This window comes from Nymphaea colorata, chromosome 10 (assembly GCF_008831285.2).
Source record: "Nymphaea colorata isolate Beijing-Zhang1983 chromosome 10, ASM883128v2, whole genome shotgun sequence".
Taxonomy (NCBI): Eukaryota; Viridiplantae; Streptophyta; class Magnoliopsida; order Nymphaeales; family Nymphaeaceae; genus Nymphaea; species Nymphaea colorata.
This window is the reverse complement of record NC_045147.1, coordinates 16,707,724-16,732,567: the sequence shown is the minus strand read 5'-3', so window position 1 is coordinate 16,732,567 and position 24,844 is coordinate 16,707,724. Positions and strand designations below refer to the sequence as shown.

The 24,844-nt window shown below is 38.5% G+C and overlaps 3 protein-coding genes across 4 annotated transcripts; 2 read left to right on the top strand and 1 right to left on the bottom strand.

Annotated features, from left to right (window-relative positions):
- Positions 1–2,940: 2,940 nt before the first annotated feature.
- Positions 2,941–14,871, top strand: LOC116262338 (DNA topoisomerase 1 alpha-like). Its single transcript, XM_031641612.2, has 16 exons — positions 2,941–3,145; positions 4,802–5,980; positions 6,145–6,339; positions 8,127–8,207; positions 11,292–11,351; positions 11,449–11,543; positions 11,624–11,780; positions 11,897–12,025; positions 13,043–13,123; positions 13,234–13,324; positions 13,409–13,542; positions 13,681–13,764; positions 13,862–13,951; positions 14,071–14,174; positions 14,267–14,435; positions 14,516–14,871. Exons 2-16 carry the CDS (start codon positions 4,850–4,852, stop codon positions 14,582–14,584), a joined length of 2,670 nt encoding a protein of 889 aa, XP_031497472.1. The 5' UTR covers positions 2,941–3,145; positions 4,802–4,849; the 3' UTR covers positions 14,585–14,871.
- Positions 14,872–19,104: 4,233 nt separating this feature from the next.
- On the top strand, positions 19,105–22,489 carry LOC116262594 (protein GAMETE EXPRESSED 1). Of its 2 annotated transcripts, none has more exons than XM_050079859.1 (8): positions 19,105–19,277; positions 19,958–20,524; positions 20,642–21,229; positions 21,332–21,458; positions 21,558–21,744; positions 21,894–22,050; positions 22,135–22,208; positions 22,285–22,489. In XM_050079859.1, exons 2-8 carry the CDS (start codon positions 20,058–20,060, stop codon positions 22,485–22,487), a joined length of 1,803 nt encoding a protein of 600 aa, XP_049935816.1. In that variant the 5' UTR covers positions 19,105–19,277; positions 19,958–20,057; the 3' UTR covers positions 22,488–22,489. The 2 variants fall into 2 exon arrangements, with proteins under 2 accessions (XP_049935816.1, XP_031497943.1); XM_031642083.2 differs by lacking the exon at positions 19,105–19,277 and adding an exon at positions 19,677–19,751.
- A 101-nt stretch (positions 22,490–22,590) lies between these two features.
- Positions 22,591–24,237, bottom strand: LOC126410424 (probable ascorbate-specific transmembrane electron transporter 2). Its single transcript, XM_050079860.1, has 3 exons — positions 23,916–24,237; positions 23,552–23,800; positions 22,591–23,075 (listed from the first exon to the last, which is right to left on the bottom strand). The coding sequence occupies exons 1-3, from the start codon at positions 24,081–24,083 to the stop codon at positions 22,827–22,829; spliced, it is 666 nt and encodes a 221-aa protein (XP_049935817.1). The 5' UTR covers positions 24,084–24,237; the 3' UTR covers positions 22,591–22,826.
- Positions 24,238–24,844: the final 607 nt, after the last annotated feature.

Here is a 24,844-nt window from a genome sequence, read left to right as displayed (position 1 = left end):
AAGAGTTGGCATGATTTCGTTCATGGGTGTCGATAGTGGAAGGTGAAGCAGAGGATTCCAGCATGTGATGTGGCTCCCTGCTCTGGAGCAGAAGGAAGTTAATGGGAAGAAGAGATTCTTCATTTCCAAAGCCACGTACTAAGAGATGATAAAGACCTACTAATATGCGGTAGTCGCAGCCATGGCGGGAGGTGACAGTTGGATTCGGCTTGACTATTCCTTTAATTTTTATTTGTTAAGAAAGCTGTGGAAAGATATCCCTGTTGTTAAATTTTCGCAGGTGGGGAAAAGGACCATCCTCATTAGGGTATCCTCTGAGGAAGAGGTGAACCTCCTTCTCTAGACTGGGGCCTGGAGAATAGGCAGCAAAGTCTTGGTGGCCAGGCAAGGAAATGGAGGTCAAGGCCGCCTCCATAGTCAGAATCTGGGTTAGATTGCCGGACCTTCCGGTTGAGTTCTGGAACAAAAGGGCCTTCTCTGATCTGGTGCAGATCATGGGGGTTCGACTAGTGGGTATTGATCAGTTCACCTGCAGTAAGGAGAGACTGGGGTTCGTAAGACTCCAGTTAGAAGTGCCCCCGGGCTTCATCCCGACGCTGGAGGCTTTATCTATGGTTCCACTATTGACGTCATCCTGTGGAGAAATTAAGGGATCTGTGTCTTCAGCTCGAGATAGTGAAGATGCTTTTGATCGATCATCTGTGAAAATCACCTCTAAGGAAAGGAGTGTTTCCAGAGGAGTCGACAGGAGGTTGGTACTCCCTTTCAAAATAAATGCCAAGTCCTGGATGACGTAACTACTCCTAAGAAAGAGGAAGGTGATGCTAAAGAGACCCCATCGTCGCCTTCTATGCCTCCTCATAACAAAGAAGACACCCAGGTAATGAAGCTGTAGAGACTTCATCTCCCTCGAGCCTTCAAAAACAAAGTCTAAGCCCGAACCATATCAAAATCAGAATGAAAACAATGATGTCCAGGTACAAGAAACAGTCTTAAATGCGAGGAGGTCAGCTTCTTTAAGAAAAAAGCTGGATCAAGCTTGCTCAGCGAGGTGTTAAAGTGAAATGCAGCAGGACATTGCTGTAATGAGAAGCGTCCGTCGATCATGAGTTGGGGAGACTTGGTCATGACCCTGGTCCACACGAGATAGCAGCTGAACCTCGTAGAGACTCGCCCATGGAAGCTACCCTAGTTCCTTCATAGATGCAAATAGAAGATGGAAACCTTGATGGAAGGGGACGCTACGCTCATTGCATAAGGTGCAGCCCTCCATTCGTTTCCATGAAGATGATCAGCCGGAATGCCGGCGGTCTCTTGGGCAGAGCCTCCCTCCCAACGAGAACTAATGCTGATGTTGGGAGATGAAAAAAAAAAAAAACAGATGTGCTTGCAGTCGTGGACTCGGCTAGATTTCGAGGGTCTGAGACTCTGAATAAATTGTTACCTCAAGCTTTCCGGACTTGCAGCAGTATCTAACTTAGAATGGGAAGGTCTGTTGTGGACGAGAATCGTAGTATTTTGGAGTGTTTCGATAGATATTGGATTGATTGTAATTTTTCTGCTTATGGCCTTAATTCTGTCCTTGCTTTTGTTGGAGTGTACTTAGATACAAACTTTTGTAAAAAGAAATCTCTCTTCACCGAGCCGAGTTCTTTGATTAAATGGACCCCTGTGCTGCAATGATAGGACTCGAAAATTCTTCCAAAAGATAAAAGTTATCAGGGGCCAACAACGATTTGTGTATCCCCCCTTTGAAGAGTTGAATCAGTGTTCTCTTCCCTTCATTTGCTAATCGAACAAAGAAGAAAGACGAAGTTGGCAGTCGGCTTCTGTAACTCCACTCTTTTGCAAACTATCATGTTGAAGAAGAACAAAAGTTCCATATCCGAGACACGCGTCCTTGTTGCCAAGATTTCAACGGTTGTTAAAGTCCAAATCTCGTTTAGACGATGTTCTCACGTAACTGCAAATGAATCGCGATGAATTAAGTTCGTTTATGGAAACTTCTGTAACTTAAAGATTTCAAGGCTTTTCGTTCTCATTAATTGCATTGGTGGAAGTTTTTGTGGTCCGAGACCCATAAATCAACTATTATCGCAGGGCCTTTGCTTAGTTTTGAAAATGAAAATAACGTATCAAGTTTTAGAAATCTTAGCACGTTGAATTCTATGTTCTTGGAAGTGAGAAAAGTGAACAAAATTTCACTGCACCAAATCTGGACACGGTGCACATCGGGTTGATGAAGAACACCGATGAGGATGCCAACGAATTTTATCTGGATCAGATACCGCTACCACTGTAACTGACTTAATCTGATATTGCATAACCAGACTCGAATCGGTTGGGATCCAAATAGACATCAATTATATATCCAATAAATTTAAGCAATTTTTAGAGTAGATGCATGAATGAAACAGTAACAGGTCACAGATGTTTGTTATGGCAGCGGGATCCAAATTTGGTTTCAGGAATTCATATTTTGAATATGGAGCCAACACGGTTCACTTGGATACCACTCGGGTTCAGGTTGGGGAAGAAATCAAAGATAATCCGGTCATCATGCCCACAAGAACTTGTCACCAAGTTTAGAACTTCTTTTTGTAAAAGCATGACCAAATTGTATTTTATTAGGTCAGGACCACCGGTAGTCCATGGTATGTCCGGGTATGGAAGGTCCTGATTTGGATCCGAATGTAACCGGAAGTAAGTGGTGCTACACCTTTAGAATTGGACCTGGGTCTGGACTCTGGATCCAACTGAGTGAGCTCAGGTGAGACGATTCGAGACACTGTGGGCCCTTTGCTCAGCCTCAACCGGGTCTCGGTTTGGATTTGGAAATCCGGGTCTGAGATGTGGTTCTCTGAGCCCATCGAGAACCCGGTATATTGGCCGGACCCTCCCCATCCCCCACCCCCTCCTCCTCCCGTTCTGCCCCCACACCACAACACCTCCCCCCCACCTCCTCCCTCTCCCTCTTTTCTCTTTCCTCCCCACCTCCTCCCTCCCTCCCTTCCTCTCTCCAGTCTTGCAATACCCTTTTGCCCCTGCGTGCCCTAGTTTTTCCCTCGACCGCCGTCCGGCGCCGGCCGGACTTTCCCTCTAGCATCCAATATCCGGCGCCGGCGTCTCAACGTCTCTGCCGCAGGTGCTCTCTCTTTCTCCCTCTCCTCCCCTCTCTCGGAAGAGGCCTGAAAGGGAGCTTCTTTACCGCCATCTACCTCTTTTTCAGCTGGTCGGAAGTGGGTGGGCAGCAGCTCCTTGACCTGCTTCTGTGTCTCTTTCTCTCTCTCTGGCCGAGAAGGGGCCAGGATGCAACCCCATTTACCTGATTATCCTCTTATTCTCTCTATTGCTGGTCGGAAGATGGGACATGCGGCAGCTGCTTTTGCCCATTCCCTTCTCTCTGTTTATTTCTAGATTTCCATTTAATTTGGCGTTTTTAACCTAAATTTTGTGACAAGTGATTATCGATCTTCTATCGTCTCAATTTGGTAGTTGCTTTGACGTTTGATGTAAGATGATAAACAAATGGAATTACGATGGAATTGTTGTTCTGTGATTTCTCGAATCCCTAACAGTTGCTATCTTTTTCGGCCTTATTTCTTTTGTTATTTGATGGCATTGCTAGTTTTCTTGACCATTGCTGGCACCAATTAGAGGTTTGCATGGGGGTTGGAATTCACCCGAAAATAACTGGTTTTTCTTGGTCAAATGATCTGAAGAACTTCTTTTTGTACTTCTTGTTTTGCCTTTTACAAATATTACAGTTCGCTAAGATGGTGATTGTTTTGTGGCGTTTCTCTTGTTGGCGATGATGGCAATTTAACATCACTGTCAATTCTTCTTAAATAAGAAACAAAGATACAAAAATAGGTACTGTTGCTGATGTATGCATGCTATTGCAAATCTCATTCGAATTTGAGTGGTAGTGGGCTAGATTGTGAAGGACTTTTTAATTCTTCACTGAATAACCTTAGTCCTATTGTGTATCTGTAGGCAAATTATTGTAATCACTAGAAGTTACATGTTATAACTTAATCTGGAGAAAAATTGTGAAACTCGACGAGCAGAGAAAGAACATGCTATCATCCAAATAGGAAAACCAGGCTTTTGAGGCCTTCCATAAAACAGATATTCACCCTGTTATCCTTTTGAATTTGCATAATCTTCAAAGTGAGATATTCACAAATGTGCAAAAACACATAGACACACTCCAAAGTCCAAACGTATTCTTTGGATGTCAAGCTACCTTCAGGCAAAGATGCCATCATTCAGATACAGAAACCAGGTTTTAGGGTGTTTCATAAGCCAGATCTTCAATCGATCGTCCTAATGTTTTGGTCTTTTCCATAATTTGGTAATCTTCTTTTCAGGGCCATCGTTTGCCACCTGTGTTTATGGTTAAATCAAGGGGATCATTCAACCAATTCGTCCCTTTACCTTAGGTTGGTATTCCGCTGTTTACTTCAAAATAAATAAGAATAAATCAAATATGGGTATTTCATGATCTTCTAAACTCACTAATAAGTAACATTGTCAAAAATTTCAAGGATTTGTATTCTGGACATTTGAGTGGTGGACACAAGGAAGCTAAATTATTGCATTTGCTATCATAACTGTGCTGGAAGATGTTAACATTTTCTTTTGTGTCCTTTTTTCTTTCTCAGCTTCCTGCTTCTCCTATCTGGGAATTGGTTTCTTTGATGTTTGGCCTTTTCAGTTACCTGATCTTATATGCTATGTGAGCCTCTAAGCCTTTTTTATTTCTTCATTTGATGTTTCTTATATATTATTGATGCAGATGGTAATCTGTGCTTGCCACTGCCAGTTTGAAACATAGAGACGTGGAATGATGGCTGTTCACGAACCTGCTAAGCGTCAGTTAATTGAAAGCAGTGATGATGATGATGATCGTCCTTTGACATTCAGAAGAGGCAGCATATCCTCCAAAACAAAACAGTTGGATCCATTGGTGAGTCGGCCACCACTGAAAAAGCCTACCACTGATATACGGGCTCCTAGTGCTCAAAACTCAAATTTGCAGGCAGATAAAGGTGTGTCATCCACAAAAGTAGTGGTGAAGAAGCTGTTTCCTGCAACTTCACAGGCGTCTTCTCTTGTGTCTTCTCGATCAGATGCAAATCAGTCATCAAGTCAAGCCAATAAGACGAAGGTTTTGAGCAGGCCTTCAAATGCACCAAGTATCGATTCTGATGATTCAGATGATGATAGGCCATTGAATTTCAGAAGAACAATGCTTACCAAGGTAGTTACTAAACCTAAGCCAGAAAACTTGATTGACTTGAAAAAGGAAAAAATAAGTCCAACAGCCTCATCAGAAGATTCTGAAGACGATAAACCATTGGCTCTGAGAGCAGCAGTAAAGCCTTCAAATTCTGCTGGCATTTCTATTAAACCTGAGATAGACTCAGATGAAGAAGACAAAAAGCCTTTGTCTTATAAATTGCAGCAAAATGGTTCTGGCAGAGGCCTAAATGGTCAACTGACTTCAAAAGCAAACAGTGATATGAAGAAGAGGCCATTAGATGAAGCCAATAGGTCTTCTAGTGTTCCTTCAGCTAAGAAGGCAAAAACATCTAGTATCTCTTTACCAGCCAAGGTTAAAGTAGAAACTGGGGTTAAGAGAGAACCAAGAGAATCATTTGATGATGAAGACTATCATCCTATTGCAAAAGGGATGAAGAAATCAGTTGCAGATGGTAATAATTCCCTTGCTAAAAAGGCTCCAGCAAAAGTGGCAACTTCAATAAAAAAATCAACAAAAAAACTTAAGAAGACATTGAAGAATTCCAAATCGCAGTATGGTAAGTCTGCAAAAGTTCCACCAGGGTCAGGCGGCGGCAAGAAATGGACTACCTTGGAACACAATGGGGTGATATTCCCCCCTCCATATAAGCCTCATGGTGTAAAGATGCTTTATAATGGAGAACCAGTTGATTTGACTCCTGAACAGGAGGAGGTATGCTTAACTATTAACGGTATCACCTACATCTACTCATTGTCTCTTTCCAGTGCTTTCTACTTCTGTATTCAGGTGTTACAGATTTATTTATTATTTTTAATGTTTTCTGTAGTTCTGATTAATATAGAGAACCCCTAATCATTTCCCTTAAAATTTTACAGGTTGCAACGATGTTTGCTGTGATGAAAGATACAGAATATGCAACAAAAAAGACATTTATTGAAAATTTCATGAACGATTGGAGAGCTATACTTGGAAAGAATCACAAAATCAAAAAATTTGAGCTATGTGATTTTACCCCGATCTATGATTGGCATCAGAACGAGAAAGAAAAGAAGAAACAGATGAGCTCAGAGGTATTGTATGTGACAATGCAAAACAGTGACATGGATTATCGTGCTTGATGAACAGATGAGCTAAAACCAAGTTCATATGTCCACATTTGAAAGTAATATATGTATTTATTGTAGTTGACGTCTCTGCCTGTGCTTTCTTTTTGGGTACTTGCATAATGAATTTCATTGGTTTTACTTGAAAAAGGGATTCAAATTTTTAGCTCCGATGCTCCTGTTCTTGGTTATAGGATAATACCTAATGTCTGTTTATAAGTCCCTCAGCCTCGTTAGTAACTGTATCAATGATTTCCACGAAAAGGTAATCTAAAGACTTCTGTTACCTACAAGATGGTGTGTTTTAGGGAAAACTGGAGTGCTGTAATTTTAGGTAGATATATTCACGTTTTCACAGTGCTTGGTAGTGCAACATGGGTAACATGCCTTATTTGAGAGTTTATTATTTAAAAATTTTCTTTTACAACCAAAAACAGTTTCAAGGATAAGATCCCTGTTAAGAGATTACTTTAGTTGGATTTATCAGACTCTCTCTCTCTTTTTCTCCCCATATATGTGTGGATGTGTGTCTGCACGTATTATACATATTTCGAACTGATCAAATATTTGAACCTCCATGCATAAAAATATTGAACTTTATTCTCGCCTTGATAACATATGTGTTGGAGTTACTTACTGGTTTGGCTGTCCACATGGCTTATCCATACATTCAAATCATAACTGTACATGTCAAATTTGCACAATATGGTGACATATTTCATCTACGTAGAACTAAAAAACCACTATGATCTACACCATTTTATTTTTATATTTTGAGTTTTATGCATACCTTCACAGCATTGTTATAAGTGCCACAATGTTTTTGAAATACCATGATATTATTGCCAAAAGAAAAAGGTGTATTTTTATTGGGAGAATATAACAATATTTTCAAGATATCCAAATGATATTGCGACAATATTGCAATAATTTTCCTTTTATCTGAAAAACCCTTTTTTGTAGGCTCTTATTGTGTATTTCGTTCTTCCTTTTTAAATTTAGAAAACCTATTTTGAATCTTTACCAATACTGTTCTATGAAAATTAGTAAAAAAACCTAGAAGTTCATACATTTTTTAATATTTTGTAAAATATCTGAGATTTTCCCGAGGAAGACACATGAAAGAAAATTTCAAAAGAAAAACCTAGCCACGTGATACCTAAGAACATTGTCTGTGACTATGCGATGGATGCATTCTTGCACACTGATGCATGTCTATACTATTATCTATACTATTGTCATTTACAGGTTTTTGGTGGCAAGATGTTTCTTGGGTGTTAGATGGAAGGGTTTTTATTTTCTTTATAGTTATACTTTTTTTGGAGAAAATCTCGAAATTTTGACAAAAAAGAATTAAAAAAAATAAAAAGCTATATAAGTTTGAACCTCTACTAATTTTCTTACAAAACCATTGGTTAAAATCCAAAATAGTTGTAAAATATTGGAAGAAATGTCAAAAGTAAATTTCCTGGGTAGGAAAAAACATGAAAAATATAATATGTCTATTATACTTTGTTGTTTTTGAGAACACTTTATTTGTTCTCCAGTTCAAGAAGAAAACAATGATCCTTAGCAATTTGAAATAAGCTCTCTAGTTGTTCTAACATGTACATATATATATATATGTGTGTGTGTGTGTGTGTATATATATCATATATGTATTACTGGAGAGCTATTGTGTTTGAAATCTTAATCTTGCATAAATCTGAGCCATGTTTTTGAACTTTTCTTTACGTCTTTCAAATCTTATGCAGGAGAAAAAATCTCAGAAAGAAGAAAAACTGAAACAGGAGGAGAAATACATGTGGGCTATTGTTAATGGCGTGAAAGAAAAGGTCGGATCCCATTTTTCCTTTTCTTTTTCATAGTTTTGTTGTTCTTAGTGCTTTGGATGTCTGGTCTGTTGATATCAATGCCACACCGGTGCTGGTGCAGCTGCAGCATTTTCAAAAAAACATGGGTGCGTATGCGGCGAGTGTGTGTGTATATATACATATATATACATATATGATACAAAAATTTGGTATAAAAATGTGTCCATAAACAACAAACTTAACAGTTCACAATTTTCAATTAACAACCTATCATTCTATCGATGGTTCAATGAAAAGAAAGTAATTTTTTGTTGTTGAACGGGATTTGTATCTGCACCCAGCATGACTCAGATGCTGTGACTGTTTTGGTGAGTCCGTTTGACTTAGGTTAGTAAGTGAATTAAATGCAGTTTCGTTTTCAGAAGGATAGCTTAGACCTCCATCAGTATTATTTTGTATTAGTGCGTCAGGTGTTCATTTCTTTTCCTATTCTAGAAAATGTGGACGGCTAATTGTCAATGTCGAGTTAGAATTGAACATGGTTTCTTTAAAGGGCCTATTGATTTTTACTGGTTTGCTGGTGCATCTGTATAAGAAACTTGGTGACATTTTCACTTTTGAACAATAATACTTTTATTGCTTTCAAGGAAGGTTGGGCATCTCTTTGGAGGGGAAGGATTAAAATATGCGAGATCTTGATACAGTTTTTGGTTGGATGACAAGTATCTCCTCAAGGCCCAGACAATTGCTAGTCTTATTTTGCTCCTTATGGAAACTTCTAAATCGGACAGCATAAGATTTAAGAGGCTATCTATTTGATATCTTCTAGTTTGGGCCCTCTTTGACTTAAGTGATCATATTTCAACTGCCAACTTGGTTGCTTGCATTCATGAATCATGTCCTTTGTTTTGCATTCCCTTTTTGGAGAGCTGCCTTTGGTTCGTTTTTTTTTTCTAAGAATAAATTATTGACCCTTTCACTGTTCAATAATTGATGGCCTAGCAACAAAACAATCTATAATCTAACTTGGGATTTGGACGAACTAACTATTCTCTACCTCATCAATCATTTGTTGTACTGAGCCTATAAAATTGGGGTGTTCGTGATAGTTTCAGGCCTTGCTGATGGATGCTTACTTGTAAGTTTTTCACTTAAAATATTTTAGAGTTCTTGTGGTACATGAGTGAAGGAGTAAAAATTTTCAATTACTGGTTATATATTTGTTTGTGATTTTCTGGAAATTTAAGTTGATACTATCAAACTGCTTTTTCGCGGATAAGTAACAACTAACAATAATCTTACTTTGGATCATTTTACCATTTACATATCTGTTTCCTTGCTCTTCACTCATGCACCCGGGGAAAAACCGAAGGCTATGTTTTTAGTTTTCTTTTTCTGCATTTTGATGTTCATTTGTTCTCGAGAGCATGATGGGGTCAAGGCATTATAGCTTAGATAAGTCTTGATTGGCCCTAATTTTGCCGATTGCTCCTTGCTATTATGCCTCTTGTTTTGATACTATGACTTGTTTGTTATCTTGGAGTTTTCCATCAAACTTGTCTAATAAGTGCAATGGGTGGCCGTGATCATGAACAAGGAAGAACCTCTCGAGGCATGCATGGGGTCACACTGCAAAAGAGGATCCTGCTGTTTGAAACTCTCATGCATACTCTTATCTTTTGGGTGCCACATTGGTATCAACGTGGCTGGACATAAGTGCAGCTTTGAATGCGGCTTGTACACAGTTCAAGAAGTGTTGTGAAGTCAGCACACCCATGTTTATTTCTGCCCAAATATGGACGTGGTTGGATTTTCCAAGTCTAATTTGTCCAGAAAGTCAATATATTTTCGTTTCTAAGTCCATTTCAATATGCTTTGTTGGTTTCTAAGTGTAGTTTTTTTATCTTGGTCATTGAGACATTATTGATAGATGACATATATATATATATATATATATATATATATATATATATAGTTATAGTGATTAGATCGTCTGTCCCAAGTTTTAGGTGCCCTGGTATTTCCTGACTTTACACCATTAAATGATGGTGTGGTAAAACGATCTGGTAAATGTGATCTTCACAATATATTCAATGGTAACAAGTTTTGAATAACATCATCCCAATGTGTAAGAAGGGAAATGAAGCTCATAAAATATCAATGACTCACGATGCATCAAAATTTGATGATTGGAAAACCGTGATTTGTTTCTTACAACTATAAACCAAAGCATGATGTTTAACAGAAAAAAAAAATGCTAGATCCATCTATGCATCGGATTATGTATGCTTTTATTTTAAGCTGGGGCACACAATGGCACACCTTCACTCTACTTTTAGTATTATTATGAATCCTCTGCCAAGGAGGTGACTACTTGGAAGGTTTTGGTCACTCAAAAATTTTGAAATGATTTTCTGTTAATGGTGTATGCTAAAGGAGTAACGCCTGGATTATATTTGCTTTGTTTGAGCATTTTCTTGGCAGTGTTTAAACAATTGCCAAAGATGAATTTAGACTTTGAGTAGAAAATGTTTCCTTTGAACTAGTTTGGTGGGTTTATCACTACAGTGAACTAATAAATGGATACGCAAGAAACCTGACATTTGTTGTTTGGTAGCTTTTTTTGGCTGATTAAGCTTGCATGAGAATCTGGGAAGTGATTCCTTGCATAAAACCAAGTAGTATCCTTGTTATTTGATCATTTCCATTTTGTTAAGCAAAAAACTGGTTGGATAATGTCATTCTAGGGGAACTAGATCCATCAACCAGTTCTTGATCTTCAAAATCTAATTACCTCAAAGGGCTTCCCATGGTTGAGTCCCTAAAGATGTTTCTGAAGATGCAGCTGAAGTGAACCACCTGAACCAGATATGTGATCTCTGAGTTGGTGATGGTTCAAGAGATTTACTTATGGAAATGCTTTAGCCGCATGACAGTTGTTTTAATTTTATCATTATGGCCAAAACTAATTTAGTTTTTTCTATTGTAATTGTCCAAATCCATGTTGGTCAACTAGTAAGCTTCTGTTCGTTTTCTGTTTAGCATTCTTTTAGGATGTTCCTGTATTAAACAAAAAGCTTTAAACCATTTTTGTCCCTTATGCAGGTCGGCAACTTTAGAGTTGAACCACCTGGACTTTTCCGTGGTCGTGGAGAACATCCTAAGGTATTTTTCTCCATATAGCTGCTAATTCTTCTAGAATTGCCATATTCTTTGCTTGTCGTAGTTTCAATATTTATATTATCAGTGTTTTTTTCTTCAGATGGGAAAATTGAAAAGGCGTATCATGCCGAAAGACATTACCATCAACATTGGAAAAGGTGCTCCTATCCCAGAATGTCCAATTCCAGGACAAAGGTTTATATCGCCATGCTTGCATCATTAGCATTTTCTTTGCATAATGGTGCTTTATTTGGTTTAACTTTGGTGAAGTACAGCTGGAAGGAGGTAAAGCATGACAACACAGTAACATGGCTAGCGTATTGGAACGATCCAATTAACTCCAAAGAATTTAAGTATGTCTTCCTTGCGGCTAGCAGTTCTTTGAAGGGGCAAAGTGACAAGGAGAAGTATGAGAAAGCAAGAAAGTTGAAGGTAAAATTTTCCCACATGATTCATTAAATTTATTTCCATTTGTCTTGGTGACATTCAGGGTGTGTTGTTTTAGCATGTTATTGTTGGAGTTACACAGTGGAGCTTTTCTGTGGCAGGACTACATTGATGACATAAGGAAAACTTACACAAAACATTTCAATCCAAAAACAGACATTACACAAAGACAAATAGCAGTTGCAACTTACCTTATTGACAAGCTCGCTCTCAGGGCAGGAAATGAAAAGGTAATCTTTGTTTTTGGAGAGTGCATTTAGGTTGTTTGGGTGCAGTGATTTTTCTCTTATCATGGTCTGTGTTATTTGATAGTCCTGTTTTGGAAAAACAGCTATATTTTTGTATGGCAAGATTATATTTTAAGTGTGACCTTTTTCTAGTTTTTTCCTCTTGTATCTTTTTTCTCCCTTCCTTTTCTTTCTGAAGTAAGCTGAAATCAGATTACTCATTAACGGTAGAAAAGTTCTTTACAACATTAAATAAGATATGACTTTTGGTGCTGCATACAGCACTGGAATGAGGAAGCTCTCATGCTTTTAAATTACTATCTTAAAGCTACTTTATATTGGTATAAGATGGGAACAGCAAGTTCTGCATTGTAAAGAATTATTGCACTTAATAATGTGTCTCAACTTATATATATTTGAGTGCAACTGCAGTGCTCAGTGTAGGTATACTTAGTCAATATCGGGTTGGACATTACCAAGCCTTTTCTCTAAGATGCTTCATTTCAACATGTATCATGTATTTTTGGTAACATTTGATGTCCGATGCATGCACCTTAAACCTCGTCTGTGACAGAGAAGATGGTTTTCTTCTTGAAGATTAGCCTTTGTCCATTTCACAAGGATGTAACTTCTAAGATTGCAAATGCCTGAGCTTTGGGTATCTACAAAATTTGTTCTGGTTCAAGCATTCAACCACATAAATAAGCTACACTGATTTTGGAATTGAAATTTCATTTTCAAAATTTACTTACTTTAATCTACTATTCTTTGACAACTTATTTTCTGTTTAAGTTTGTGTTTTCACATCATAGACTATTTTCCATTTATCTGGGCCTTTTTCTGCTCCATCTGTAATATCCTTTAGGTCGATGGACAAAATCTTCCAGATAGTTGGAAGTGGTATTAACAGGCCGACTTCTGATTTTGTAATGTGATTTCTGTTGCTGTTCTAGGTGTACAACATTTATGATCTCTCATGTGTTCGTGAAAATCCTTCTTTGGATGTTTTATTTCTCACAGGATGATGATGAAGCAGATACCGTGGGTTGTTGCACTCTGAAAGTGGAAAATGTTACATTGCGACCTCCTAGATCACTTGAGGTAATCCAACATGTTACATCAATATATTTAAATAAACAAAGTTACTGCATGCCTATCAACTACCATGATTTGTCACCAGTTATCGAACAATTTACATTTTTCATTTCCAGTTTGACTTCCTTGGGAAAGACTCAATCAGGTATAGGAACACAGTAGAAGTTGAGCTTCCTGTATATGAAGCAATTGGGAGATTCAAGGCCGGTTAGTGGATTGATTTTGCACCCTTTTGGTAGTCTTTGGTAATATGTATGTCCGGGCCTTGCTATAATGTCTTTTGTTGGACAGGTAAGAAAGAGGGAGATGATCTCTTTGACCGGCTGGATACAACCAAACTAAATGCACATTTGAAAAACCTCATGCCTGGACTTACGGCAAAAGTTTTCCGTACATACAATGCCTCCATCACATTGGATACGGAGGTAGACTGCCCAGTACTACTTGAACTATGCGTGTTGCCTTTTTATTCTCCTAAATTCCTTATTAGCTTTCTTGTCATGCCCACCTTATTTTTTTTCATTTACATTTATGTTTTTCAATGTTCTCCTCCTGGTGGTTAGTTGCGGCAAGAGGAAGCTACTGGTAGCTGGCAAATGAAATCTGTAGCAGAAAGAGTTTCTGCTTATCAAACTGCAAATAAGAAGGTGAGAATGCTATTTTTGTATGAAACGATTCACTTTCGTATCTAACGCTTTTGCTTAACATTGTTCCATGCCATATCCATTGTTTTTCTTTTTGCAGGTTGCAATTATCTGCAATCATCAGCGAGCTGAATCAAAATCACATGCTGCACAGATGGAAAAATTATCTGAGAAGGCTGCCAAAGCACAGGTTACTTAGCCTTCTTTTTCTCCCTTCCTCTTTTTGCATGGTTCAAATGCAGCTAGTTTAGCAGGCGTTAATCAATATATTGTCCAAATTATACCAAGTTTCTCTGTTGCTAATCATAGGAAGAACTGGAAGCACTGGAAGAGGACCTCCGCAGAGCGAAGAAAGGGAAGCCCCCGCTAAGAGATCCAGATGGAACACCGAAAAAATCATTGGCGCCTGAATCGTATTGATACTCTTCTATCTATTCTGGACATTCTTTTAAATTATTCGCTTTTTGAACAGGTAGGAGAACCTTAACCTTTTGTTGGCATGCAGGCTAATGAAGAAAATTGCATCATGTAAAGAAAGAATAGAAAAGATAGACAGGGATATAAAAACTAAAGAGGAGATGAAAAATGTTGCCTTGGGTACATCAAAGATCAATTATATGGATCCACGGATTTCTGTTGCGTGGTGTAAGCGTAATGAGGTTCCTATTGAGAAGGTGACAACAATTTCCATCCTCTTTTTGGTCTTTCTTTCTATTTTACCTTACTGATCTGGCTGTACTGTATATGATTGCAGATTTTCAACAAGTCACTTCTGGCCAAGTTTGCATGGGCCATGGACGTGGAGCCTGAGTACAGCTTCTGATTTATGAAAATCTTGAAGGTACCACAGAAAATTTCAAGACACAAATATAAATCCCTCATGATGCAGATCGAAATTTAGAGTCCCCCCTTCATACGCATCAACAATGTGATTCTTTCGTTTGGAGAAAATTCTTTGGTGTTTGCTCCATGGTTGAGGCCAACCCATGACCAGTAGCTGGAGACAAGGAAGCCTTCAATCGAACATTGTATCATGCGACTCCTTTCTCTACGTCCCAAAATATGTATTGGCATTAGCTACGTTCAAAGTAAAGGTCTTCTCTTTCGTTATTTCTTTGTGTCTGTCCTTTTTTTTCCCTCTACCTTGGGTGCTTATGGCTGCCTCAACTTGCCCCAAGATGGCATAATTGCATCCCTGTGGTTCTCTCTCAAATGAAAAATTTTCAAACTGGAATGTATTTTTGTCACATAACTAATTCTGTTGCCTTATGAAATATGCAATACTTGAGGTTGGCATTTGATTAATTCTTTCAAAACTCAACTTTCTATGATCCGCATGACAACGAAGGTACGGGTCACGAGGGGATGAATTCGACGCGATAAAAGGTGAGTTTAACCAACTTGAACGCGAGATGGGTACCGGCTCATATGATTGCCCACTTCGTGATTGCTCACCAGCGTCGTCCTTTGAACGTTCCTTTGCTTCAATTTGTGAAGTCTCGGACAGTGTCCTCATCTTGGTCGATGGTGTCTGTAGTCACTTGGCGTCTGTGTGTGTCTAAGCTTGTGAAGGAGTTCAAACTTTCATATAAAATTTGGTTGGAAATTCGTAAAAACTAGACGGTTACGTCAGAGATAAAAACTAGGCCTGAGATAAAAACTAGACGCTTTAATTTTGATGTTTAAAATGTATCTTTTTGCAATCTAACCTTATTGATGTGAACGTGATATGTAAGAGAACGTGATATGTAAGAATAGGTTGATGCAAAACATATATTAAATTGATTAGACTTTAATAGTATTTTTATAAAGAAAAGATGTATCCCCCCGTAACATAACATTTTGATAATTAAAAGAATCCACATTTTTCATGTAAACAACTTGAACCAAAGTATGTCTTTTTAAAATATTTTTTTTGCCAAAAAAATTAAAGGGTTTGGTTATTATCTGTCACTTAAGCGTTGCTTCTCTTTCTCTCTCTATATACATGTACACACACATGTGCGTCAACCTTAATTTTTCTTTTGGTTTTTCTCTTAATTAAATATATATGTAACATTTAAGGAAAGACAGATATGTCAAAGTTATCCCAGCAAAAGTTCTTTGAAACCGTGTATATGAGCATGCACGCTTCTTTCACTTGTTATCTTAACATCATATTTTTATTCTAGAAAACGTAGTGTGATTGCAACTAGTGTCTAATTGTCAAATTTAAAAATATCTATAATCACCAAGAACATGTGCTCTGGGAACGCGTCATTCAAAAAACAGTACTTTTCTTACCAAACGATCTTTTTGCATGCGTGCATGCGTATCGAACGTATAAGATTCATTTTGATGCCTCTTTTGTGGTTCTGAGGGTTTGCTCTCAAACGCTCGGCAAGTCAATACGTTTACATTACTTGTTTAACTTGCTGATAGAATGACATATAATTCATTAAGGAGATTTATGTACCTGTGATTTTAAGAGGACGAAGAAGTTGATGATCCACATGGCACCATGCTTCCCCTCTTCTATTAAACTGAGCACACAAACACACCGTACGATGTGAATATCTTAATAATCCTTGAAAGTCATCGTATAGACATCCATGTTAGGGCCTTTACGGCTTTGTCTTTGAAGGAGAAGAGGAAAGGGCAATAATATGGAAGATCGAAGCACTGTGTGCTGTTACAGATTGTTTGTTATAGAGGTGAACACTAACTGACCCTTAACTGGATTATTTATAGACTAATGTTATCAGTTCTCACCATAGAGGATCTATAGAGATTCGTTTGATTGATTATAATCACATATACATAATGATAAGAACAAGATTTAAGTCCTTCTATTACACCTTGTAGTTCATGCAATGAAATTAACTTGTAATTACATATAGAGATTTGTTTGATTGATTGTAATGACATGCATGTAATGATATAAATGAAATATAAATCCTTCCATTATACAGTTATAGTTTGTTCAATGACTTTTACTTGGCTACATGTATAGAGATTGATTTAATTAATCATAATCATATGTACATAATGATACTAATGAGATATAAGTATTTCTGTTGCATGCAATGAAATTAACATGTAGTTACATCTGTTCTTCAGCTTTCATCATGTGCCAAGCTCACACACTGGCATGAACAAGCTGAAACTGATGGGCCTAAGAATAATGGCACACTACCAATTTGCAATCTCACTGCATTATCATGTATATCTAGGGGCAGAGATATGTGGGATCTCCTCTATGAATCATCAAGAAACATACTTTTTTGGCTTGAGTGTATATCCTCGGGAGGACGAACTGATCGGCTCCTATAAGATCCCATTAGGAAACACAGTTTTCAAGTATGAAGATATCCTCATTACCTAGTTCTGCAACATCATGAATTCTATATCACTATCTTTTATAAGGTTTCTAGGAACCCAGTGTCGCAAAAGAGAATATTTACTTGCACTGTTTATAGGGCTGTGCAAGTTGCAATCTTGCAGACTATACAGGGAGAACATGGACTGTCCATAGCTCTTAAGGTCTTCAAACCGGTGGATCTTCCAAATAGGGTTTGTTGTAGCCTACCAAAGCTTTTCGCTGACTGTTTCCCTATTATGGAAAGTTCGAGTATGAATATCCCAGAACATTTCCATGTTGCTAAAGGTTATTTTCCAAATCATATGCAACTAATCAGTCTAAAACCTTTTGGAGAAACACCACTATAGCTTTTATGTGCTGTTAGTTTGAAGGGCAAGAAGTTGCATCTTATATAAACCTTTTGGTCACAATATTTCTTTTGCTCTTCAGCTATGAATGTACTGATTGGCAAGGGAAATTTTAACCGGTGAAGTTTTTTTTCGGGTATAATACAGCGAGCTTGAAAAAAATAAAAAAAATACGGTAAATTTTTAAAAACTAAAAATAAAGAAAAATAAAATAAATGAAAAACTAATAACACAAACATCAACAAATAAGCAAATTTGCAACAAATGAAAAATAGAAAATGAAAAAAAAAAACTGTTTGACATTAAAAAACTGAAAAAAATGAAAAAAGTGAAAAAACACAAAAAAACGTGTTTGTTTTCTTTTTAACGTTTTTTCTAAAAAACGTGTTTTTTTAAAAGTTTTAAACCACTAGTTAATTCATCGCAGTTTTTTCACTTTTTTTTTTTTTTTGAAAAAAACGCGTTTTTTGTGGTTTTAAACCACTATGGTTTTAACTGATGCGCTAGAAAAGCATCAATAAAAATAAGCAACACGCCCTCTTATGTAAGGACACAATCAGTGAGGAGTAGCTCAGAAAACAAAGAAAAACTTTTCAAAAGAGGTCATCCAATGGAGTGCAAAATGAGATCCTTTGTGTGGGTAAAGTGGACCTGCATTTGAAGATTTCCTCTAGTAGGCCGCTGAATTGGGCTCTTTATATTCTCACATCACCTTAATGGAGACAAATTATGAGAGAGAGGTGGACTGCAGTACGTACTCCCATTCCTGATCTTCTTGAGATACCAGGGCTGCTTTGGAACTTGGGTGATTCATAGTATACCTTTCAACTCTACTATATATATATATATATATGCAATCTAAAGAACAAAAGAATTAAAGGGCAGCCCTACGCTCAATCCCATCAGCCATGTATACACCTCAGTGAAGAAGGTTGAATGTTCCATGTTTAGGTGGTTGGAAAACATGTCTATGAAAACAATATTCGTTAAAGACCATTTGCCGGCTTTTCCAGATTAGTACATTTCCCTCTCTGTTTGGGCACTAAACTTGAGGTGATTTTATTCACGGAGCATCCTCTGTCCTTGTCCAGGGCCAGGGCCTCTGCTTTACCGTGTTTGGGTGCATAAAAGTGAGAGAGGGAGAGGACAAAAATCTGGAAAGTAGGTGGCAAAATGTTACATAAGCGAGGGAAAAGGCTGAAGAAGTCACCAGAAGTTAATTAAAATAGTATCTTTTTTTGCTTTAACTATCAGCAACTTATCAAGTTATACACTCAACGAAAAGGTTCATATTATTTCAAAATTTTTATACAACTCTCACGTTCTTTTAATAATATCATTCCAATCGAAAACCAATATTTGCTAATGAGTTTAACCTCAGAAAGCGATTTGGAAAGCTCAAGTAAAATATAAGAACTTTCAATGACAATAAAACGGGGATTAACTAAATCCTCCCAAAGTTAAACGAGAGTGTGTCAATACTGAGAGCATGATGAAATGAAAAATGTATGGACAAAAACGGGATTGCCACCAATGAGAAAAAAAAAACACGCAAATCGAGGATAGAGAGGGAGAACGCGCGATTAGCGAAGCGTCCCCTCCGCCACCACCCCAAGCCAAGCAACGCCATGAAAACTGCCTTGAGCAAGAAACCATTCCCCCGCTCGAGTTCGCAAGCCTCGAGGAGTTGTTGCCACCTCGCCCGCGCCTTTTCGACTTCCTTGTTCCTAGAAGGCGATGTTCTTTAAAATAATGAAGGCGCGGGTGAAGAGTCAGATAGCCAGAAGGAAGAGAAAACGAAGATTGAGGTCTGCATGCTTCCTCAAATTCACATCCCGTCATTGCTTCCTCCATGCGGGTCCTGCAATGTCTACGTACTTTACGGTCTGTTAAAAGACCGCCATGTTCGCTAGCAAGTTAAACACTTGCCTTCTCGGTAGTTCACATCGGCGGTTCCCCTTCTTGTCTAATGTCTAGTCACTTGGTAACGGATCGATTTTTCTCCAACCATAGTAAATTTATCACTTCGTATGGAAGTTTATACTTATTCAAATGGAAATTCTATACTTTTAAAGCCCTAAATTGTCTGTGTCTTCCTTCCCGTTGCTTTACCCCTTGTGCAAGCTACGTAACAACAGATGCCGCCGTCACTTTTGAAAAGGAAAGAAAACCAGAGAGAGATTTTTTTGGGCTCAATGATTAAGAATTTAAGAGCGGAAAACTTGCTCCTAACTTTCTAGTAATGAGGAATTTTTAACAGGAAATTAACCTTTTGTTTTAAGGTAGCTGGAAATACTTGTGTGAGACCCGTAATTCTTTTTTCGCAGTTTCTTTTTTTTCGGATATCTTAAATTTCTTAATGACGCATATCACTTCGGGATTAGCGAGCACGCTGGTTTGGTTTCTTTCTTATTTTGTTAAGTTCATCGTTACCACCTCGGTTTCTTTCTTATTCTATCATGTTTTTCCTCTTGTTTGCATCTTTCAGGCTTGGACTCCCGGAACTCTGTAAAAAGCGTGCCAACTTCCATGTGAACTAGTGAAGGGCGATCAAGTGATTGAAGTTGCAGAGGAACCCAAAACAGCTAATGGGTAGCCTTCATCCAATCGTAACGTTATTGGTTTTTTTCTCTTGTTGCTGCAACTGCCATTCATGGAGTTGGTTTTCTTCTTCTACATCCTCAAATTCTGAAGAGATGCCTATGGTGTCAAACATTATGAATGCCGAGTTTTCGATGGATAATATGAACAATCCCAAGGGAGTTGAGTTGGTAGAGAAAGCTAAATCAAGATTAGTTTCTTCAAACTCATGTTGGCAGGAAGCCTACCAGAAGCTGTTCTCAAGTTGTGGTGAAATAATTGGAAACCAAGAGAAGCAGTCTAGGCTAGCATGGCATTTGAGTGATTGTTTTCAGAAGGATTCCGGTAGACCTGGTTTCTCTGCTTGCGATTCTGCCATTCCCATGGCTAAGTGCCTGAAAAACTTGGATGAATTTCAGCATAACATCTATCTTCAATTTTTCCTTGAAACAAACGCTATTTGCCATCAGCTGCAGTTGAGTATTGCTCAACTTTCATTGTTTTGAAAATTTTGCTCAACTTTCATTTTGTTTTGAATTTCTTTTATTCTTTTCTCAGTGTCGGTGAAGAATTCTCTTTGTGATGTCTTTAGGTCTGAAGCATTCAAGCGGAAAACGGAGAGGTTGGTGAACGAGTTGCAAAGGTCAGCCAGCTATGCAGAGGAGAAACTGGAGGCTATAGAGGAAAAGTCCGATTTATTACTAAAAGATTCTGACAGGATTCATGATTCATTAACATCAATTGATATGCAGACAGAAGAGCTGGTTCGTACATCTAGAGTTGTTGAGGACCACATAGGCAAGGTGTTGGACAAATCAAAAGCCGTCTTTGAGCAGTCCAAAGAGATAGCTGCTTCACAGTCAGCGGTACTAGAAGCTCAAGAAAAAATGAAAGAAGGGCTTAGTTCCAGCGTAGCATTCCTTAGTGAGTCTTATGAGAGTTTGGATCAGGGGATTGCAAAGCTGCAGAGCGGAACACTGGAAATTCAAAGGGAAATATATCAGGTTGGCGATAGCATGTCCTTGCAGATGAAGAGCCTTCAAGACAAAGCAGATGATATTGAAAATGTTGCATCGGTATCATTGGATAAACAGAGGCAGCTCCTGGATGGTCAGTCTCAAGCCCTTCAAGGGCTCAATTCTATTACCCAGTTTCTGTCACAAGTACTGGAGGAAAGCAGGTATTTTCTCTTATTCTAAAGTCTGCACAAAATTGGAACTTGCAATTGTCATTAAGTTGAAAAAAAAGTGCCTGAGATTGGCACATTCTTTTTCACTTGCAGGTCCAATTTGCAGAAGTTGGCAGACTTTGGGGAGAAACAACAGGAGGAGCTGCTTCGACGGCAGGAGCAGCTTCACGAGACTCATGATCGCCTTGTTGAAAATTCAGTGTCCATGTTGGCTGCACAGGTTAGTCTTCAATTCATTCTTGTACAGTGAATGAACTTTCTCTTGAAAAAACCAAGTTAAACTTGTTTTACTCACGGATACACGTATTTCTATTTTCAGGAGGCATTCGAAAAGAAGCAGGCAATCATGTTTACTTCTCTAGAGAAGTTATTTTCGTTGCATAATGCCATTCTATTGGAATCTCGCGCCATAAAAACTTTTTTCTTCTACTTAGGCATGGTCTTTGTTATCTATATGATGACCAGTGCAAAACAAACATTTGGTGCTAGAGCACGGCTTTACCTTGGTGAGATTTTCTATGGTCATGACATCCGGTGAATTTGTTCAGCATAAGTGTCTAAGTTGAACCTGAAATCTTCTGAAAACCAAAAAATGGTTATCAACGACTCAAACGAATTTACTTGTTGTGTCATCCATAACATGACAAAATTGCAGGTCTGTGCATTGTATTCGCTGTAGAAATCTTGCTAGTTCGGATTGGAGCTAATGATCTTGATCAGCAATCTTGGGTTTCATCTAAAATCTTCTTAATCCGGTTATCCTTTCTATCTGCTGCCTTGATTCAGATTGTGTACTCTGTTTTCAGTTTCAGGTGAGAATTAGGTACTATGATGTATCTATCATTTTCTATTACGTAGTTCAGTATATCTGAACATGCCATGCGGTGACTTTGCAGGGATTATGAAATTCTTAATCACAGGATGCTGTTGACAGTAATAGAGAAACTGAATGCCATAGAAGGAGCTTATGGTGGGAACAAATCATCAGGTATTTACATGGCCCTTTCTTTAAGTTGGAAGTTAACGTTCAGTTTTTCTTCTTGCAGAAGATGACATGACATCATTATGCACTGGGGATGATACAGCGCTTGTTTCGTTGATGAAACGAGAGATACTGGAAGAGGAAGACATCCATCAAGATCCTGATTATCATCTTCCAGAGGAAAAAGGAGAGAACTCGGTTACTGATTCTGTCTCTCGGACGTACAATTTTCGGCCAAGGAATAGGCGTATGCAGCCTCTTAATTAAGCTCCGTACACATAATAATGTATTACTCTGTTAGTTATTGTGGTGACTGAACATGTCTATGCTCATGAATGTATTTCTTTGGTCTTGCGGACTCATAATCGTCTTAACCTCAGACCTTGTGCAGTATATATTGATTGCCGTGTGCATGAGCCAAAGTACAATTGGCTACTCCAACGACTAAGTGCAGTAAAGTAAACTGAACAACAAAGTCGAGGGAGACGTTTTGGGAGAAGCAAATAGGTCAATGGTGTCAAACACCAACAACTGTAATTTACATATCAAGGAACAAGAGCAAAGTCCTTGGAGAGTAATTTTCTAAGAGAAGTTTTTCCTTATCACCTAATGAGTAACACAGAATGCTACCGCAGCACCAAAGAGAAGTACCATGAGTCCGAGGAAATTCACTAAGTATGCTTCACTTTCACGAACCAGGCGTTGAAATATGAACTTCTCAGCCAACCCAGTCTCTGCTGTGCAAATTGTCAAAAGGAAGATTGTAATACCCATAAGTGCATGCCAAGGCACTGCTTGTTCCCTCCGGGGAGTTGATAATCCGGGATACCAGAATGATAAAAAACCCAAGAGCCACTGCCCAAAGACAACAAACGCATGGTTCATGATAGGTGAAAAATGTGAAAAGTTAGGTTGACTAATTTTCTCACTTTATCCAGTCGAAACAAAAAAAAAATGGAAAAGTTAACACGACTTCCTGTCTTCAGATTAATACCCATGTGGGACAATACCAAGGGTAAGTTGGATGGGGGATTTCCCCTTACCCTGTAATAAGTTTCAACACAAATGGTCTTTATGGATAAGCGGAAAGACACAAAAGACCATCTGTGCCGGCTACCAGAAAGATCCACAGCCCATAGCCAACCAATCGGCTACCTATGGCTGTAAAGTCCTCGGTTGTCCCCAGACTTTCGGATGTCTTCTCTCTCTATTTCGTTTCTGTTTATGAGCTTCCTCCTAGTTGTAGAAACGTTGAAATCTCTTTCTCTCTGTTACTGAGCGAGGAAGTTTCTCTCTCTCTCTCTCTTTCTAGAGTCGTTATATGGAAGTACCTGTAAACCGAAGAGGCAAAAGGTGGTTATACCCATCCATGAATGGAGTGAATATACATGAGCAACACCAATCTCATTGTGAAACTTGAAAACAGCGTAGATTCCCAGAATGCCCAACGAAAGAGCAGCAAGATGCAGCAGCAAGTGAACCAGCTTCTTCGTTTTCTTTGGAGCAGGCAACATTTTATACATAACATTGGCCTCCCCAGCAATAAAGACAACCCCGATAAACATCGAAACTGGATGAATCTGTACATCAAAGGAACAGAAGAACCGAAAAATCAGTGGGCATACGTTGTAGCAGCAAACCTTATTATTCCGTAAGGACTAGAGAAACGGGGAAGGAAAACTCAGATCATGTTACGTTAAAGATCCTCTGTTTATCCTGAGCGCTAAAAGAAAGACCTCCCCTGTAGTGCAGGTTCCACACAAGCATGAGCACGGCGGCTATTAAACCCAGTAGGTGCACCACCAACAAAACTGGCGTAACACTAACACCCAAGCTCGTTTTCTCTTTCGCAGCCATGGCCATCAGAGAGAGAGAGAGAGAGAGAGAGAGAGAGAGAGAGAGAGAGAGAGAGAAACGGGGCGATGGTAGTAAATCTGAACGACGCCTGCAGTGAGAATGGTGAGCACTGACCGATTTACGGGAGCTTTCTGAGGATTGGCGGTGACGGACTGTCGTATTTATGAGAAGAACAGTTGGATGGTTGAGATTATTAATACATTGCCAAAAAAAAAAGTTGAAATATCTCATGTCCGGAATGCTTGTGTGCAACTCATGTGGTCTAATACCACTTGATCCACTATCATATTTCACTCAGGACAAGCCACTACGGCCTTTGATAATTCAATCAAACAAAATCTTTGCTTTAATTTTTTGTTTCTATCTGAAACAAGTTATAACTTTCGTTTCAGATAAGTAACTATGAGCTTATTGACTTAAAAATTTAACTTAAAAAATACTAAACCGTGATTAAGTTTATTCTTGCGGTCCAAAGATGAACGAGTGTTAATGGGGGGGTCCATGTATCCATTTTTATAGCTGCAAGCCTGCAAGAGTGTAAGACGAGTGGCGCACGGAGTCTGGTGCTTTAAAATGAAAACGACGAGCAACAGCTCATCGTCTTTTGGTGTGGAATCTCTCTCTCCTTGCATCATTCTCATGTCACCGTGACCGCACTTGTGATTGTACGCTTTACCATTTGAAGGCAAGGATCACAATGATCTTCCAAGAAGCCTATGTGAGAAAGAGAGAGAGTCAACAGCATCCCCAACTTCAACTGCAATGGC